We start from the raw sequence: 20,224 nt of genomic DNA on the forward strand, positions 1-20,224 counted from the left end.
GCCACATTGAAAAGATGTAATTCAGAATGTGGATCGTGATATGATTTTTTGGAAAGATCACCCACCCCTAATTTGACTAATCAAGTTTTCAAATTTATGTAGGGTTAATTAATTAACCCTTTGACGAGCTACTTGGAAAGGGGTGGCAAGTTACTGGTAGCTCACAGGCGACGTGTTGGAGACCCCTGGGCTATAGTCAATGGAGAAAGTGGGAGAACAGACAGTCACTCAAAAAGCTGCTGCCTATCCTGGACAATCACTCTCACCTCCTGTACGAGATTTTGGTTAAAGAGAGGAGCACATTCAATAACTGACTGAGACAAGTGTGTTGCTCCAAGCAGTGCCATGTGAGGTCATTTCTACCCTCAGGCTCTATACTGAGTCACCCCTTGGCCAAGGTGGTCTTGTTCTCATTGTGTTTAATGGTATTGAGAAGATGGTCTACGAGACGTCTTCATGGACAATGATGCCTTATGCAATATACCGGGCCAGTGAGCGACAACTGAAATTGGAAATGATAAGTACTTGCAATTCTAATCAAATTTAGTAAATACCGACACTTTGTTCATTTACTCATATGCTACATTTGTATTTCGTTAGAATACTTAAGATTATTATAAATCTTGCTATATGTACAGTATATTTGTGCCTTTTTTGTCTGCTGCTGTGAGCCTGTAATTTTCTTCAGGATTAATAAAGTTGTTATCTATCTATATATTTTCACAGTGTTGTACAAAACATATCTGAGGAAACCAGCAAAGTGCAACAGGTGTCAGGACGGCAGTGTGCAGAGAGTTGAATAACTGCAGTGAATACTCATGACGGCCCACGATTTCAAATTATTTGCACCCAGAATACTTTACATTTATGATCATTGCAAAGGACCCATGAGGCATTATAAAATATTCTAATAAACTAATCTGATAGACACACAGATTACGAGAGTAGTGCAAACCTTAACCCACTTCACAGTTTCAAAACTTGTATGCTTTATAATTATGAATGAAAGCGAATCTATTCATAAGACTGTGTCCGCTGGCATAACCTTAATAGCATGTGACATTTTATCTACTCTTGGGGCCATTCAACAGTTTTATATGGAAAACAAGTTCAATTTAAGACAGATGGTACTGTTTACCTCAAACGGCGCATCATTCATGCAGGGCAAACTAAAAGGTGTAGCTGCTCTTCTGCGGCAGTCCATTCATCATGAGGACCCATGCGTACAGATGATGCTTATAAAGACATTGCCCTGATGGATGACATTGAGACTTTGCTAAGGACTATTTATACAAATTTTTGCAGGTCATCTCTAAGGGCTCGTTTATACTTCACACTCAGAACACGTATGCGCACGCATCATGGCTGCCACGCGTTCCCAGCATTCATTTGACGCGTCCTGTGGGTGTGTCCTCAGAAATTAACACAACGCGTGAGCAAGTTGCAGTACACAGCAAAAAGTCGGGGGGCGCAGTGTGCTAAAAGTTGTAATGGGACGTCAGAGTCACTGCTTAATATCTACATGTGACAGAAAGCCGCTATGTAGATCCTACGGGATCGATGTGCGCAACTTCGATGTTTTATGAATGGTTCGACGTGGTGAAGCAAAATACCGACATACAGATGCATTCGTGGTACTTTTCTATTCAAGCGTCACATATTCCCGATCGTAATAACACAATACATTTTAAAAGTCTCACATGCCATCTTTTGAGCTTCCTCCTGACCTGATAGCAGCAGCAAACAGAACACATGAAATGTATGATATTCCAACTCTCTGCACATTTAGAATCCTTACGATTTATACTTGATATCACTTTCATGATGAAATGCATTAAAGTATGTATATTACATTTTACACATAAATTGTTAATTTTGTTTAAATAATGAATACTTTTAATGATTACACACATGAGGGTGACATGGTGGCGGAGCGGTAGCACTGCTGTCTCGCAGGGAGTCACGTCACTGGTATTCTCTGCCTAGAGTTTACATGTTTTCCTGCACAGTGTGCTCTGGTTTCCTTCCAAAGATATGCAGATTTGGTGACACTAAAATGACGCCAGTGTATGTGAGTGCTTGTATTCACCTTGCAATGAGCTGATGCCCCGTCCAGGGATTGTTTCTGGCTCGTGCCCAATGCTAGGTGGAATGGGTACATCCCTGGATTGATGGATTTAATCATTAAACATCCTTTTCAGAGATATTGCAGTAAGGTGTCATCGGAATTTAATGGGTGTTCCAGGCAATTAACAAGACAGCGAAGCCAAACCTGTTCTCACCGTGATAATATCTCACACTGCCTCCTGGTGGATTCTTCCAGATTTACGTGAAGTGTGCACACAAGTAAAACGCTTGTGTAGCACGAGTATCCGCTGGAGCATGTGTCGTGTCATGTGAAGTATAAACCTGGCCTTAAGAAGGCAATATTTGAAGGACACAGATCATTAGAGGAGTACAAGCCTTTGCGTAGAGTGTACCATTAAACATCAGCAAAACATAAACATGGAGAAATTATCAAAGCAAAAGATTTGCACTTGCGTGTCAGGAATATCCCAGAGCTGTGTCGGAGGAACGCTGAAGTGAGGTGGTGTCCCCACCGGCTGTACAGAAAACAGGGGCTTAGGATGTCAGCTCTGACATGAACAGTTCAGTTTCATCAAGGACATTAAGTTATTTATTTATTAGCAAGGGGTCTTGTTTATTTTTAATTAAACCAGTAAATGCAGATGTGGCTATAGGGATGCTTATCAGGTTTGAATTTGGTGTTTTCGTGCTTAGGTTTTTTGGTGCCAGTGACCCTGTGTTTGTTCCACGTGGCTACCCAGATGGGCCGCCTCAAACTGGGGCCCGAGTGCTGCCGTACAGCACCACACTAGTTTTGATCCCCAGTAGGCTTGACCCCATTGGGTCTCCAACGGTTTTGACTCTTCCTGGGATGGTCCTCCCGGGGGCTTTCCCCATCCCCTTCATAATGCCAGCAACCTTCTATGGGCTGCTGCACAGCAGAGCTACACCCATGGACAGCAGAAAGTACTCCTGTCTGTTGTGAGTCCTGGTGGCGTGAAGTTTTTTTGCAGTGGCTGGAGTGGCAATCCTGCCACCAACCCCAATGATTTCCCTGCAAGTTGGAGTACCGCTTGCAGGGCCAGATGCAATTTAAAGTCATACCCAGGACTATATTGCTGCGAGAAATGTATGTTATCCAGTAGGGGTGTGACGAGACGCTTTTCCCACGAGACGAGACGAGACACAAGACTGGGTTCACGAGAACGAGACGAGACTTTTAGAGACTTTTTTTAAAGAAATCTTTAATGTTTAAATATATAGCAAAAATAGCCTTTTATTTAACTGAAAAACACAAAATGCAAAAAATGCATGTCCATTTTGAAATCAACTTTTTGAAATAAAACTTCTATTTTGATGAATGATATGCAGTAATAAAATGTAAACACTGCAAAACATTTTGCCACAAACTGATAGGCAATTAATTGCACAATAAAATTAAATAGTATAAACAAAAATAATTAATAAACAACACAAATATCCTTTACGTGCAATTAACCATAATTAGTGCAACTATCAAAGTAGTGCTGTCTTAAAACTCAGAGTGCAAAACAATGAACAAAATTTTCTTAAGCATGGAAAAAGAGCTAAGACCTAGGTAATGAGGTAATGACCTATACAGAACAGCCTAAGATATGGTCATGTTCTTTTTTAAGAATATAAGCATGTCTACATTTTCTGGCAGCAATTGTGACCTCTGGGCAGTGACTATGTCTCCTGCAGTTGAAAAACACGCTCACTTGGAACAGAGGTCGCAGGAATGGAAAGATATTCTTTGACAAGTGGAGACAGCAAAGGATATTTGGAGCTGTTTCTCTCCACCATGTCAGAGGGCAGCAACTAAGTGGGATAGATGCCTCTCTTCTGTAAAGTTCAGTTTCCCTCTCAATTCCTTTGCTGGGCTGTTCTGTCTTCGAGAAAGAGTCCCCTAGCAGATCCTCAAGTGCTGTCTTCTTGGAAGCAGGTTCCTCTTCTGACTCAGCTCTGCCTTCAGCTTCAAGAGCCCCCTCGCCCCCATGTGTGGAACAATGAACTGATGCCTCTTCCTTGCGCTCCATACTCTTCTCATCTGTGGGCTTCAAGCAGCAGAAACACTGGCTTTAACATTAGCAAGCAGCAAAGCAGTCCCCCTCTCTCTTTTAACACAAATACACTCACTCTGATGCTCTCATGTTTACAACACACACACACACACACACAAATACAGCATGAACCTATTAAATCAATTAAAATTTAGTACTGGAAACATAAATCTTCTAGGGAAAAAAAAATCAAGTCAATGATACCTGGTTTTGCTGCAACTGTTCCACCCTTTTCTGTATCCTCTGAAAGACTGCCTCACGCTGATTGCAGTCTAGCTGCTGTAGAGACTGGAATCTTGGGTCCAGCGCAGTGCTCTCCAGCAGGTAGTTGTATACATCCCCACTGTATCTGCCTGAAATATTGCTGAGAATTGCTCTCTTTGTGTCGGCCACAGTAGGGGAATCACTGTCATTTGGTGCCATGTTTTGTTCTATCATGTTCTTCAGTGGCACGATGAGTGACACTGTGGGCCTCTTTCTTCACACAAGACAGAGGTAGCTGTCTTTAAAGGATTCAGCAGCTTCACAAGAAATTCGGCATTGACAATGTCGCAGGTATCCAGTGTGTCAATGTTTCGGGCATTTTGTCTTATTTCTGGACTGGTGAGCGTTGCTGCTATAGCAGTCTGCTGCTCCAGGTAACGAACCAGCATATCCAATGATGAATTCCATCGCGTGGTGACGTCCATTATTAATTTGTGCGGTGGCAGTTGTAGCAGCTTCTGCTTAGACGTCAGTACCGCGGCAGCTGTCGAACTCCGGTGAAAAAGAAGTTACACGTCTCACCCGCCCGAGCAAACGGCGACACGCGCAACACCGAGGCCAGCCTGTGTAGCGAGATTTATTGTGTGCGCGAAGCATTTGATGTGCGGCTCAAATCCTGCCTCGCACACAGCCACATCCATATTACGCGCATTGTCTGTTACAATAGCGATGCAATGGTTTGGCTTTTTAAGACCCCACTGTGTGACAGCTTCTAGTAAAACTTCAGCGACGTTTGCCCCTGTGTGTGATTCAAAAAGTGGGCGCGTCTGCAGTACAAAATGTACCATTTCCCAATTACTGTTGATAATGTGGGCTGTAATTGTGATATAGCTCTGTGTACACCTAGAAGTCCAACCGTCAGTAGTTATGGCGATGGTTTCTGCCTCTTTCAGAGCCTGTACAACGTTTACCTTGCACTCTTTGTACAGGGTCGGGACCACCCGCGAGTAAAATGTGCACGTGACGGGATGGCATACTTTGGTTCCAGTGTGTGGATGAGTCGCGAAATCCCAGATTTTCCACCACAGAAAATGGTCTCATATCGGCTGCAATGAAACGCCGATGTCTCTTGTTATTGCCGTGGCTCTTGCATTGGATGGTGGAAGTTTAGCTGCAAAGGCATTTGTTATGGTTGTTTGCCCTTTTATGCGAACTGAATTGCTTTCCATTTTCTTCACAGGCAGCTTTTAGTAACGAGCTGTGGTTGTTTTCTAAATGCTTTTGCATAGTGGTTGTGTTAGCAGAGGTGTACGGTATTAATTTCTTACAGTGTTTGCAAATTGTCTTTGTCTTGTCTGTCATTTTTTCGCCATTTCTTATTTCCACAAGGAATCCAAAATGTTGCCACACGAATGATTTAAATGTCGCGGGCGCATCTTCTATCCTTACTTCTTCCTCACGCTCCATCATGCCAATAACGCAAGGATATCGCCACGTTCTCGCGAGACCAGGCGCATCTCGCCAGACAAATCTGATCTCGCGAGATCTCGCACCACGAGATCTCGTCACACTCCTATTATCCAGTGACCTAAGACGAAGACTGGACTCCTTTGGTACTGTCTCTTCGGAGAATCCTTGGGTACCGCTGGTTTCACTTTATGTCGAGTGAGCTGTTGCATGATCATGGAGTCCCAAATGAGGCACGTTAATCTACATTGTGAGCGAGCGTCAGTTACGGCACTATTGTCATGTGGCGCGATTCCCTGAGGGTGATCCAGCTCGCAAGATCCTTATTGTTGAGGACCCAAGTGGCTGGACCAGACCTAGGGGACACCCATGTAACACATGGCCACGGGAGATAGATGGTCATTTCCGGAGGGTGGAACTGGACATCATTAGGGCTGCAACGATTAGTCGACGTAATCGACGACGTCGACTACAAAAATTTTCGACACAGACTTTTTATTGTCGACGCATCATAAACAGAACCTTCAATAGCGGGTCCAGTCACGTTTGTTATTGTTTGTCAAGACGCACACAGTCCTACCAACGCAAGCATCCAGGAGCTGTGATGACGCCGTCTCTCGATAGGTAAGTTTTAGCGAGTAAAGTTAGTGTCACGTGTGAACGTTGATGTTTGTACTATAATGTGTATATCAAGGTTTCAACAATGATAGTTAACCCTTAAACCGACACATACTTGAGGGTTAATGCACCCCTGGATGCCAAATACTTTTTAGCTGCACTTTTTAAGTAAACATCCCAACTCACAAATGTGAAATTTTAACGGAACACGTATTTTTTTTAATGCAAAGAGCATCACAATTACTGCAACACTGATCATTTTATACACTGCAAATGAACTGTAAAAAATATTAAAAAAAAAAAAAAAACTTCTGCAACAATCTATTACTATATGTTCAATATGCAACTGAAGTCATTGATGAAATTCAGTATATCATCGAGCCCCAACTGTGCTTGAACTCGCTGCATGCAAACACACAAGGGTAAACGCTGATGATTGCAGGCTCGTCTAGTGCAGCGAATGAATCCCAGAGACAGTGTTGCTGCAGTTCTGCCGGGGCCGGCAATGGTTGTGAGCTGGCTGCTCAACGAGTATACGGCACTGACTGATCAGCTCGGGCATGCTGGGAAATTGACAAACAACTTCAGCTGGTTGCGCAGTTCAATGAATGTATGTCGCCGCCTATACTCAGCTTCGCCGTGCTGCCAAATTGCACTGGAAACCGACTCTAGTGGGTTGCGGCGTTCAACAAGTGTACTTTTCTGAATATACTCGGCTCCAATGTGCTGACAGTAATTACCTTGTTACATATTTTAGTCCGTTATTTTTTTATTTTGGCATAATATAGTAAATGATGTGATAAACAATAACACTTTTCGTTCAGAGTGTGATGATTAAAACATCTTTCTCTGTCTCCAGAATCATTCTTATGTATTCCTGCTACCTCTACTCTCTCTGAGAGTCTCTTCTCAGCAGCTGGGAACATTGTCTCAAAGAAGAGCGCCAGCCTCACACCAGAGCATGTTGAAATGCTCACATTCCTGCACTACAATCAGGAATATATGAACTGAATCTTTTATAAACTGTACATTATTGTTTTATTTTATTTGAATTGAAGCTTTAGTTAAACCTTTGGACTTTAAGACACACCAGTGGCCATTTTTGGTTAAGTTAAATGCACTTTTTGTGTTTAAAGACTATGTGCACTTTAGTTTGTATTGTTTAATGTATTTATTCTTTATTGTGATGGTCACACTAATATAAAAACATCTGATTATTTTCAAATTCATATGTTTCACTGGTTGTTATTTTAATTTGATTATTATTAATTTTAATCATGTTAATGCAGGGACATCAGGGTGGACAGACGTGAGCAGATGAGGTAAAACATGCACTGGAGCCCAGAACAGGATGTGCAACCACAGGTCACAGGCATGAAATAAACGTGACTAATCGAAAAAAAATTGAACGATTAGTCGACTACCAAAATAATCATTAGTTGCAGCCCTAGACATCATGTCTGCCCGGGGGGTTGTCAACCAGGATCCTGAGCTGTTTCGTCATGTGGCGGGTACAGCAATGCACTCTACCAGTGCATGCTCCCCAACCTGACCTGCCCCGGGCTACCTACCCAGTCACCCACACTGTAAATATGACCCTGCAAACTTAAATGAGTGCAAATTAAATCTGTTTTGCAAAAAACAGTGGGATAAAATTTCTCAACATCAATATGACAGACAGATCAAATGATAGGAAATGTTTAGTTTCAATTATTGCTGCCATAAGATGTTGAGATTATGAGAGCAATACTTTTTCATTTGGGGTGTTGGATAGCTTTGTCGGCAGCATGGTGGCACACAGCGCTGCTGCCTCACAGTTAGGAGACCCAGGTTCGCTTCCCAGGTCCTCCCTGCGTGGAGTTTGCATGTTCTCCCCGTGTCTGCGTGGGTTTCCTCCGGGTACTCCGGTTTCCTCCCATCATCCAAAGATATGCAGGTTAGGTGGATTGGCGATTCTAAAATTGTCCCTAATGTGTGCTTGGTGTGTGTGTCCTGCAGTGGGTTGGCACCCTGCCCTGCCTTGCACCCTGTGTTGGCTGGGATTGGCTCCAGCAGACCCCTGTGACCCTGTGTTCGCATTCAACAAGTTGGTAAATGGATGGATAGCTTTGTTAAATGTATGAGGAAAGTAATGATCTAAAAAAAATATACTGCGTGTTCACTCAGGTTCCTCAGGTTTTATTTACCTAACGGTCTGAGGCCATTCATTGTGTAGCATATGGAAAAAACAGAGGAAAATAAATAAAAGGCAACTTTTTTTCACAACACTCTAATAAAGTAATAAAAACAATCAAATGTGATGGCAAAAATAGTTTAGGGTTAGCTGACCAAGTATGAGTCCCAAGGGGGCATGTCTGAAGCATTTCCCATTCTGCCGAGATTTGTTTTTTAACCCAAGACAAGCTGCCTAAATGTTGTAGGGGGACCTTGGTGTGCTGCTTTGTGACATTCTTCTAGTTCCACGAATTGAAAGAGAAGAATACTAATAATACATTTTATTTATATAGCACCTTGTTCATGGTCAAGGAAGGCTAATGTTTGAGCAATAAATGCCTACACGTGTTTGTGGTATTAGCATTTTCTGCACATTGTAACTTCTCATTCCACCACTTACAGCAGGGGTTCTCAACGTCGGTCCTGGGGACCCCCTGTCGCTGCAGGTTTTTGTTCCAACCAGCTTCTGTTTTTAATTGAACACTGTGTTTAAGGAACAATATATTAATTAGAAAACTAAGTTTGCTAAAAAAAAATATATATATATATTAAAATGTACCAAGCAGTTATATAGGAATAATGTATTTTTTCTGTTTAACAGTATTTTCATCTTGATTTTCATTCTCCTTTTCTAAGTGTTCTAATTGTTTAATTAATCCATTATTTACTAATTAGTGGGTCTGACTCTAAAGTAGCTGCAGCCTTTGATTATTCTGTGTTGTTTGCCTGGGTGTCTGCTCTGCTCGTTTTAAGTTTTCATTATTAAGATACAATGAAGGGGGAAAAACTGCACAGAGAAAGGGCAAAGTATAATGAAATCAACAAAAGAGAGTTAAGCATTTAAATCTAGAGCAAAAGCAGAAATATTTATAAATGTCTTATAAATGTAAAAAATCATGCTGCTATGCTTTTCTGAATGTCGAATAAAAGAAAAAAAAAATAACAGCTACAACAACAACAACAACATTTATTTATATAGCACATTTTCATACAAACAGTAGCTCAAAGTGCTTTACATATTAAAGAATAGAAAAATGAAAGACACAATTATAAAACAAAATAAATCAACATTAACATCGAATAAGAGTAAGGTTCAATGGCCAGGGTGGACAGAAAAAACAAAAAACTCCAGACGGCTGGAGAAAAAATAAAATCTGTAGGGATTCCAGACCATGAGACCACCCAGTCCCCTCTGGGCATTCTACCTAACATAAATGAAACAGTCCTCTTTGGATTTAGGGTTCTCACGGAAGGACTTGATGAAGATGGTCATGTAGAATTCTGGCTTTTAATCCATCCATCATTGTTGGAGCTAATTAAATGAGATCAGTGCTATAAGGTGTCACTGATTAGGAATCTGCTTGGAACAAAAACCTGCAGCCACAGGGGGTGCCCAGGACCGACGTTGAGAACCCCTGACTTACAGGAAGCCAAAGTGCTCCCAAACACCACCTCTGACAGATACTGGGGAATTTTCAGTTTCTTGACATTAGCCATTGCTGTCTTCCATGATGTAACTTGTTTTTTTTGCTGCCTATATACAGTATCTCACAAAAGTGAATACAGCCCTCACATTTTTGTAAATATCCTATGATATATTTTCATGGGACAACATTGAAGATATGACACTTTGATACAATGTAAAGTAGTCCGTGTACAGCTTGTATAACAGTGTAAATTTGCTGTCCCCTCAAAATAACTCACCACACGGCCATTAATGTCTAAACTGCTGGCAACAAAAGTGAGTACACCCCTAAGTGACAAGTGTCCAAATTGTGCCCAAAGTGTCAACATTTTGTGTGGCCACCATTATTTTCCAGCACTGCCTTAACTCTCTTGGGCATGGAGTTCACACGAGCTTCACAGGTTGCCACTGGAATCCTCTTCCACTCCTCCAAGACGACATCACGGAGCTGGTGGATGTTAGAGACCTTGTGCTCTTCCACCTTCCGTTTGAGGATGCCCTCCAGATGCTCAATAGGGTTTAGGTCTGGAGACAACCTTGGCCAGTCCAGCACCTTTACCCTCAGTTTCTTTAGCAAGGCAGTGGTCATCTTGGAGGTGTGTTTGGCGTCGTTATCATGTTGGCATACTGCCCTATGTCCCAGTTTACGAAGGGAGAGGATCAAGCTCTGCTTCAGTATGTCACAGTACATGTTGGCATTCATGGTTCCCTCAATGAACTGCAGCTCCCCAGTGCCAGCAGCACTCATTCAGCCCCAAACCAAGACACTCCCACCTCCATGATTGACTGAAGGCAAGACACACTTGTCTTTGTACTCCTCACCTGACTGCCACCACACACGCTTGACACCATCTGAACCAAATAAGCTTTATCTTAGTCTCATCTGACCACAGGACATGGTAATCCAGTAATCCATGTCCTTAGTCTGCTTGTCTTCAGTAAACTGTATGCAGGCTTTCTTGTGCATCATCATTTAGAAGAGGCTTCCTTCTTGGACGACAGCCATGCAGACCAATTTGATGCAGTGTGTGGTGTATGGTCTGAGCACTGACAAGCTGGACCCCCCCCCCCATCACTCCTTCAACCTCTGCAGCAATGCCAGCAGCACTCATACGTCTATTTTCAAAAGACAACCTCTGGATAGGACGCTGAGCACGTGCACTCAACTTCTATGGTCGACCATGGTGAGGCCTGTTCGGAGTGGAACCCGTCCTGTTAAACCGCTGTATGGTCTTGGCCACCGTGCTGTAGCTCAGTTTCAAGGTGTTGGCAATCTTCTTATAGCCTCGGCCATCTTTATGGAGAGCAACAATTCTTTTTTTCAGATCCTCAGAGAGTTCTTTGCCATGAGGAGCTATGTTGAACTTCCAGTGACCAGAGTGTGAGAGCGATAACACCAAATTTAACACACCTGAGACCTTGTAACACTAACACGTCGTATGACACCGGGGAGAGAAAATGGCTAATTGGGCACAATTTGGACATTTTTCACTTAGGGGTGTACTCACTTTTATTGCCAGCGGTTTAGACATTAATGGCTGTGTGTTGAGTTGTTTTTGAAAGGATAGCAAATTTACACCGTTAGACAAGCTGTACACTGACTACTTTACATTGTATCAAAGTGTCATATCTTCAGTGTTGTCCCATGAAAAGATATAATAAAGTATTTACAAAAATGTGAGAGGTGTACTCACTTTGTGAGATATTGTAGGTTCCAAAGATTTAAAAAAATAAAGGGTTCAGAAACTTTCAGGCACTGCTGTACAATATGAGGTTCAGCAGGCCGAATTACTCATTTATGGTTAGCAGTCAGGACTGGGGACTGAACTGGCAGCCTTCACTGTGATCCATTAGCCTCCAAGTTTCAGACAAAGTGGCTTTCTGGCAATAAAATGAGCTGCTCAGTTTGCTACAGTTCCAAGAGAAGAGAGCAGCTAATTGGCTTTTTGGGTCCTTGAAAGTTTACAATGTTTCAGCACACCAACCTGTCAATGGAAAAGGGACAGGACAAATACAGAGTGAGGCAGAAAGGACGGACATATTTGAAATGGCTAGAACTCACCACCAGGTGGAGTGACAGATGTGTGATAGGTGGCGTTAGGTTTGCGAAGTCTTAGCATTTTTTTTTTCTTTTTAGTTGGAGCCATGAAGCCGTGGACGATAGAACACCGTGTTTTTGCATACAACTGTTTTGTCAAGAAGAACCAATCTACAGTATTACCGCAGTTCAGCCTGAGTTCCATTGCCATTTCAATATCCACAGAAATAAAGCTGTTCCCGCTCGTAACACTATCCTACGTTGGGTTAAAGCACTTCGTACATAAGGTTCACTAATGAACAAAAGACCACCGGGGACCACATGAACGGCAAGTACCCCTGAAAATTTGGAAAGCGTACGACTAGCCGTGCTGCGCAGTCCAAGTCGATCTGCTCGGAAGCATTCTTCTGATCTTGGTCTCAGTAATCGTTCGGTAAGGCATATTTTGCATTTAAACCTGCATTTCCATCCCTACAAATTGTCAAATGCTATTTCAATATGAACTCAAATCTTTCAATAAACTAGGCTGACCCGCCTTTTAAGGCGAGCGACTTTTAAGTTGACCACTTCTTAAGGCAATTCAATATGTAGATCAATTTGATATTTTATACAAACTGATTAATTTGGGTTATATTGCAGTTGAGAGGTATTACTTTAATACTCGTAGTTTCTGTTATTTTTGGGATGAAATTTAAACTTTTTTTCTATATTGAGGTCACCCTTTTGAACCCCCCTAATATTTACTACGCGGTGAGGCATTGGTACTCCATCAACATTAATTATTTCCAGAGACATAATTTTGTCTATTTTTTCAGCGCATCGCACACAAAAGCAAGGGAACGATGGGAGCACCAGAACTCTGCTCACATCATGTCACGTCGTACCGCAAGCTGCAAGTAGTAAGTCTGTGATAAGCGGAATACCGCTATGCTTTCCACTCACGGGACGGAAGGACAATCCCGACCGCTTTTATATAGTAAGAAAGAAGAAGAAGATATCGCACAGTCTGGAGTAGAAAATCATCTTTTACCTGGAAAAACGAAACTACAAATCCCATCGTGCATTGCAAAATGGACGGGGCGTGTGTGAAATTCCGCGCCTGTGTAGCACTCCCGGGACGGAAGGACAATCCCGACCGCTTTTATATAGAAGGATTTCTTTGTAAGAAAAAATTAACAATTTTGTGATTTTGCAAAAAAAGTCCGTCCTTTCTGCCACATCCTGTATCATGACTTATACTGTGAAAAAGGTGATTGTTTATACCAGAAACAAAATCTTCCTTTCTAGAATTGGAAGACGGCTGTCTGAGAGTGGAAGGCATCCCATTTTCTTACAACAGCAAAAGGCTGCCATTGTAGATACGGTTAATCACAACAAAGTGGTTTAACTGAGTGAAACACAGCATCATATTTTAGAGAACAACGTAACCTTTGGTGGAACTGACAGTGTCGGTATTTCCACCATTGACCACACCCTTTAGTGTAGTGTTTCTCAACCTTTATTGCCTCGGGTCACAGTTCTACCTTTTTAAGTTCATAGAGAGAACTGAAGAGTTTAGGACCCCCATGATGAACCAAATGCGATTAGAAGAAGTGGAGGTGTGTCCTTGGTGAAACAAGCACGATTAGATGAGCAAAGGGAGTGGCAGCCCCATTGCTGAAACGAGCGCATTTAGAAACATGGAAAAATATCACATAACACTGTTGACCGGTTCACCAGACGGGAGGGAGGGGGTGGGAGATGAGTTGCGACAGACACTTGCAAACCACCGACGGAAAATTTGGGTCGTAAACCCAATGGTTGAGTAACACTGCTTTAGTGCAACAGAGTGCACATGAAGCAAGTGTACAGAGGACCCTTTGAGCACAACTCAGAAAGAATAAAAGTTCTACAATTTCAGCATGTCCAACTAAGTGTACATTCAAGCAGAGTTGCCTGCAATGTTTGTACAGTACTGCATAATGTACTTGCATGATACATAATCACAGAGGCAAGCAGTTAATAGGAATGGCAAAACAGCATACTCCACTGCTGAATACGAATCTGCAAATGCTAAATTTGTATACAGTAATCCCTCCCCGCGATAGGTGAAAATCCGCGAAGTAGAAACCATATGTTTGTATGGTTATTTTTATATATTTTAAGCACTTATAAACTCTCCCACCCTGTTAACATTATTAGAGCCCTGTAGACATGAAATAACACCCTTTAGTCAAAAGTTTAAACTGTGCTCCATGACAAGACTGAGATGGCAGTTCTTTCTCACAATTAAAAGAATGCAAACATATGTTATCTTTAAAGGAGCGCCCGTCAGGAGCAGAGAATGTCAGAGAGAGCGCTCGCTAAGAAAAGCAAACAATCAAAAAATCATTACGTGCTTTTAAGTATACAGAAGCATCGCGATAAAAGCGGCATTTTGTAGAGGAGCGTCCGTGTCCTCTGTGCAAACAGCCACTCTGCTCACACCCCCTCCGTCAGGCAGAGAGAGTGAGAGAGACAGAGAGAAGCAAACAATCAAGCACCGCGCAGGAAGCATATCTTATATCATTGAGGAGTTTTAGTTAATATGTAATACGTGCTCTGATTGGGTAGCTTCTAAGCCATCCGCCAATAGCCTCCCTTGTATAAAATCAACTGGGCAAACAAACTGAGGAAGCATGTACCATAAATTAAAAGATCCATTGTCCGCATGAAAGCGGCGAACCAGCGAAAAATCTGTGATATATATTTAGATGTGCTTACATTTAAAATCCGCGATAGAGTGAAGCCGCGAAAGTTGAAGCGCGATATAGCGAGGGATTACTGTATTTGGTTTTTGAAACCGTAACTAGTATTCATTAGCAGAACCTTTAAAATGTGATGAAAGTTGTGAAAGTACATACTGTATGTCATGCACTTGAGAGGTATGTTGGTGAATGTATTGCAGTTTACCAGTTACAAACTGATTGACAACAGGCAATGTCAGTCCAGTTAGTTTTCTAATTTTGGATATGTACACAGGCTAAGAGATAACAAAAACCATTTTCCTAGTTCTATAAGATTCATGAATATTTTACTAGATGACAATGCATAATCTATGGGAGGTTCCTATAACCCCCGTAAATCGAATTGTATTGGTATATTCCTGCCATTTCTAACAGCTTTGACTAAAACATTAATCTTCAGTTAGTGACAGCCTTGCCAGTAGTAAGGTGTGGAAGGCATAAGGTTTTAAACCTTGCCAACTGGCCTACGGGCCTTTTGAGTGTGAAGTACCTCGTAAAACAGCACTTATTTAAGTGTTGAACCGTATGCTTAAGGCATACAGGAGAAGAAATTAAGAACCTTTAAGTACAGAAAGAAGAAGCTTAGAATCTTTAAGTATATAAGAAATTAAGAACCTTTATAGAAATAAGAAGTAAAGAACTTTTAAGTATATAAATAACTAAAGTTTCTCAAGAAAAGCTAAGTTTATAGAAGATACATTTTTCCTTTTTTTTGCCTTTTATTCTACGTGTGTAACTATTTTTTCCTGTGTGGATTATTTGCCTTTAGCTTTCACTAAATATTTTAAAAACAAGCTTTTGCACTTTGAGATTTCTTTTGGCAGGCGTTTACCCGTGCTTGACAACGCCTTACACTACGGCGGCTACACTAAAGTAAGATATTTTGAAAATAGGACAAACAAACCCTGTGTAGAAGGAGTTCTAAAATATTGGAGTTTGATTTTAAAGAGGAACAATCAAAGTTAGAATGAATGTAAACAAAGGAGGGAAAGATTTGGAAAATTAGAGCACCAGGAGATCGTGACATTTGAAATTAGAAGTCATTTTGCTTATCCATTAAATAGAATTCTTTAGTAACAGTTAATGAAACAAATATAAATCTTACAATTGCAAATGCAGTAAACCTAACAGAGTGATTCCCTGACAAACCAGGGCCTGCGTTTGTCAAGCATCTCAGAATTCTGGTTAGGATAAGAATTTGTCCTACCTCAGAGTGGGGCATGAAAACGCGTTTCGAAGTGCCCAAGTCCCAGAATCAGTGAGGATCAGGAGGGCACATCTAAGAATAAATGACTTCACGATTTCTCGGCATCCCTTGACACAAATTAACACTCATGATGACATTTTGTAGTTTTCTGATTCTAATGTTGAGGCTTCAGCACAAAGATGATGATGATGATGGTAATAATACATAAAAAAAATATTCAAAGTAGAAGAAAAAGAAGGAACACATAATAAGGTAAGATACTGCACTAAGCTGCGTGTAACTGTTGCCACTTTGCAATTATATTTGATTTTTTTATTGTTAGTTCTGCTCATTTTAAATAGAATTGTTTGGTTGCTGGAGAGAAATTTGTCAGAGAATAAATTCAGAATTTGCACATAGTAAGAGGTAGTCTATCATATCATTCTTTGTATGTCATATGCTGAAGCTACAGAGCAGTCAACACGTCAACACCTGAGTATATGCAGACACTGATGAGGTGCTATGCTCCTTCACACCCACTCTGACCTGGTTATGTCTGCTGATGCCACCTCTACATGGTATCAAGTCTCAATCCAGACACTTTGCCTGTGTAGTTCCTAGTTGGTGGAATGGGTTGCACACCTCCCTCAATGTACACTCACCTAAAGGATTATTAGGAACACCTGTTCAATTTCTCATTAATGCAATTATCTAATCAACCAATCACATGGCAGTTGCTTCAATGCATTTAGGGGTGTGGTCCTGGTCAAGACAATCTCCTGAACTCCAAACTGAATGTCAGAATGGCAAAGAAAGGTGATTTAAGCAATTTTGAGTGTGGCATGGTTGTTGGTGCCAGACGGGCCGCTCTGAATATTTCACAATCTGCTCAGTTACTGGGATTTTCACGCACAACCATTTCTAGGGCTTACAAAGAATGGTGTGAAAAGGGAAAAACATCCAGTATGTGGCAGTCCTGTGGCCGAAAATGCCTTGTTGATGCTAGAGGTCAGAGGAGAATGGGCCGACTGATTCAAGCTGATAGAAGAGCAACTTTGACTGCAATAACCACTCGTTAGAACCGAGGTATGCAGCAAAGCATTTGTGAAGCCACAACATGCACAACCTTGAGGCGGATGGGCTACAACAGCAGAAGACCCCACCGGGTACCACTCATCTCCACTACAAATAGGAAAAACAGGCTACAAATTGCACAAGCTCACCAAAATTGGACAGTTGGAGACTGGAAAGATGTTGCCTGGTCTGATGAGTCTCGATTTCTGTTGAGACATTCAAATGGTAGAGTCAGAATTTGGTGTAAACAGAATGAGAACATGGATCCATCATGCCTTGTTACCACTGTGCAGGCTGGTGGTGGTGGTGTAATGGTGTGGGGGATGTTTTCTTGGCACACTTTAGGCCCCTTAGTGCCAATTGGGCATCATTTAAATGCCACGGGCTACCTGAGCATTGTTTCTGACCATGTCCATCCCTTCATGACCACCATGTACCCATCCTCTGATGGCTACTTCCAGCAGGATAATGCACCATGTCACAAAGCTCGAATCATTTCAAATTGGTTTCTTGAACATGACAATGAGTTCACTGTACTAAAATGGCCCCCACAGTCACCAGATCTCAACCCAATAGAGCATCTTTGGGATGTGGTGGAACGGGAGCTTCGTGCCCTGGATGTGCATCCCACAAATCTCCATCAACTGCAAGATGCTATCCTATCAATATGGGCCAACATTTCTAAAGAATGCTTTCAGCACCTTGTTGAATCAATGCCACGTAGAATTAAGGCAGTTCTGAAGGCGAAAGGGGGTCAAACACCGTATTAGTATGGTGGTCCTAATAATCCTTTAGGTGAGTGTATTTAAGAAGAGATTGAAGACCCAACTGTTCTGGAAATATCTGTCTAATTGATGAAGAAAAAAAAATGTGATACTTTATATTCCTGGTTAATTTCTTTACGTTTAATTGCTTTATTGATTGTAATCTGTGATTGGAAATGCATGAGTTATTACATTACTTGATTACTAATGTTACTCAATTATGCTGACATCTTTTCTAAGTTACTTTGGATAAAAGCGCCTACAAAGCAAATAAACGTAAATGTAAATTCTCCCCAAGATTATAATCCCGCATGTGTTGTTACACAGGAGGAAATGCTCTGCCTAAGTAAACTAGTGCTAATCTTAGTTTACTTAAATGACAGTTGAGTAAAGGATACACCACTGTTTAAAAGCTGTTCATACTATCAGTATTTACGTATTTTACCAGCAAGAGTGAAAGGGAAGGTCTACAGGACGGTAGTGAGATCAGCTATGTTATACGGGTTGGAGACGGTGGCACTGACCAGAAAGCAGGAGACAGAGCTGGAGGTGGCAGAGTTAAAGATGCTAAGATTTGCATTGGGTGTGACGAGGATGGACAGGATTAGAAATGAGGACATTAGAGGGTCAGCTCAGGTTGGACGGTTGGGAGACAAAGTCAGAGAGGCGAGATTGCATTTGTTTGGACATGTGCAGAGGAGAGATGCTGAGTATATTGGGAGAAGGGTACTAAGGATAGAGCTGCCAGGTTAAGAGGAAAGGAGGAAGGCCTACGAGAAGGTTTATGGATGTGGTGAGAGAGGACATGCATGTGGTGGGTGTAACAAAGCAAGATGTAGAGGACAGGAAGATATGGAAAAAGATGATCAGCTATGGCGACCCCTAATGGGAGAGCCGGAAAAAGAAGATATCCTATTAGATAAAAAAAGTCCAATATTGGTCACTTGAATAATGGGGTGATTTTTTTATTTTAATAAAAATTGGATTTCTTGGTACAACAACAACAACAACAACATTTATTTATATAGCACATTTTCATACAAAAAAAATGTAGCTCAAAGTGCTTTACATAATGAAGAATAGAAAAATAAGAGACACAGTAAGAAAATAAAATAAGTCAACATTAATTAACATAGAATAAGAGTAAGGTCCAATGGCCAGGGGGGACAGAAAAAAAAAAAAACTCCAGACGCCGGAGAAAAAAAATAAAATCTGCAGGGATTCCAGGCCATGAGACCGCCCAGGTATAGAATAGGTTTGTAGTATTATAACATTTCACTGGTGACATCCCTACCACATTGTGCAAACAAGTATTCGAGAAGGGGCCCTTTAATACAGTCCAGGTGTAATTTTCATTTCCTTCTATGAAAAAAATACATATCAATTGAATGGACATTTTTCTTTATGTCTAATACTTCATGTATTTCTGAAGGTTTTGTACATGATACACCACATCTATAAATTAATGGTACCAATAATATTAATAAACCAGTAGCAGCGCACTGCACGGTAACATGCAGTGAATACACTTGACTTGAGCATTCCTAGTTTTCCTCCTCTTTCTCTGTATGTTTATCATTCATTTGCTCAGAGGTTGATGTGCTTGCTGCTTCCTGAGCAGCTCTTCTTTTTTCCACCCTAGCGGCCCGCTTCTTCTCTTCTTTTCGCATTAAAACTGATTAAGTCAGTGTTTGTGCTGCAATTACTCAGTACGTTTTCCTTAATTTTTCACTTAAGCTGGCACTTAAGTGTTCAATCTGCCTCAAGAATGATTTAAGATATGAAGAGGTAGAGGAAGTGATGGCAAAGGTGGGAGGGAATGAGAACGGCGCCCATACACATGCACCACACGGCCGCCCTGTGGCTCGCTGCAGAGAGTTGATTCTACAATAAAATAAAAATAAAAAGAGGAATAAAAATCACAACCCTGAAAGTGGATAGTAGACATTACGTACTATATGTGTACCAAATTCCAGATCAATCGGTCAAACGGTTTGCGAGCTACAGGTGATTTAAAATCCTGGACAGACAAACAAACAGCCACGTTAGCATATTATATAAGAAGAAGATATCAGCCATCTGGAGTAGTGAGGTTTCGGTTCCTTTCTCCAAACAAATCTCAATGTGCTACGCTGTAGAAAGACAGTGCGATCCCGCAGCAGAGCGCCCATGTTTAGCAACCTTGGCTTCAAACAGACTAATGGTGGAGCTCTGTGCTGTGCGCGTCTGAACTGCCCATAAGCCATCACAAACGTGTTGTATTTCATCAGCTTCCACCTGT

At 41.5% G+C, this 20,224-nt stretch overlaps 1 protein-coding gene across 1 annotated transcript; it reads right to left on the bottom strand.

Moving 5' to 3' along the window:
* Positions 1 to 3,680: 3,680 nt before the first annotated feature.
* On the bottom strand, positions 3,681 to 4,620 carry LOC120517539. Its single transcript, XM_039739938.1, has 2 exons — positions 4,353 to 4,620; positions 3,681 to 4,142 (listed from the first exon to the last, which is right to left on the bottom strand). Exons 1-2 carry the CDS (start codon positions 4,584 to 4,586, stop codon positions 3,681 to 3,683), a joined length of 696 nt encoding a protein of 231 aa, XP_039595872.1. The 5' UTR covers positions 4,587 to 4,620.
* Between the last annotated feature and the right edge of the window lie 15,604 nt (positions 4,621 to 20,224).

Source organism: Polypterus senegalus, chromosome 1 (assembly GCF_016835505.1).
Source record: "Polypterus senegalus isolate Bchr_013 chromosome 1, ASM1683550v1, whole genome shotgun sequence".
Lineage (NCBI taxonomy): Eukaryota > Metazoa > Chordata > Cladistia > Polypteriformes > Polypteridae > Polypterus > Polypterus senegalus.

Coding starts and splice junctions, on each gene's coding strand:
- LOC120517539 (XM_039739938.1), bottom strand. CDS start 4,586: ATGATAGAACAAAACATGGCACCAAATGACAGTGATTCCCCTACTGTG. Junction 4,143..4,352: donor AACAGTTGCAGCAAAACCAG/GTATCATTGACT, acceptor TGCTGCTTGAAG/CCCACAGATGAGAAGAGTAT.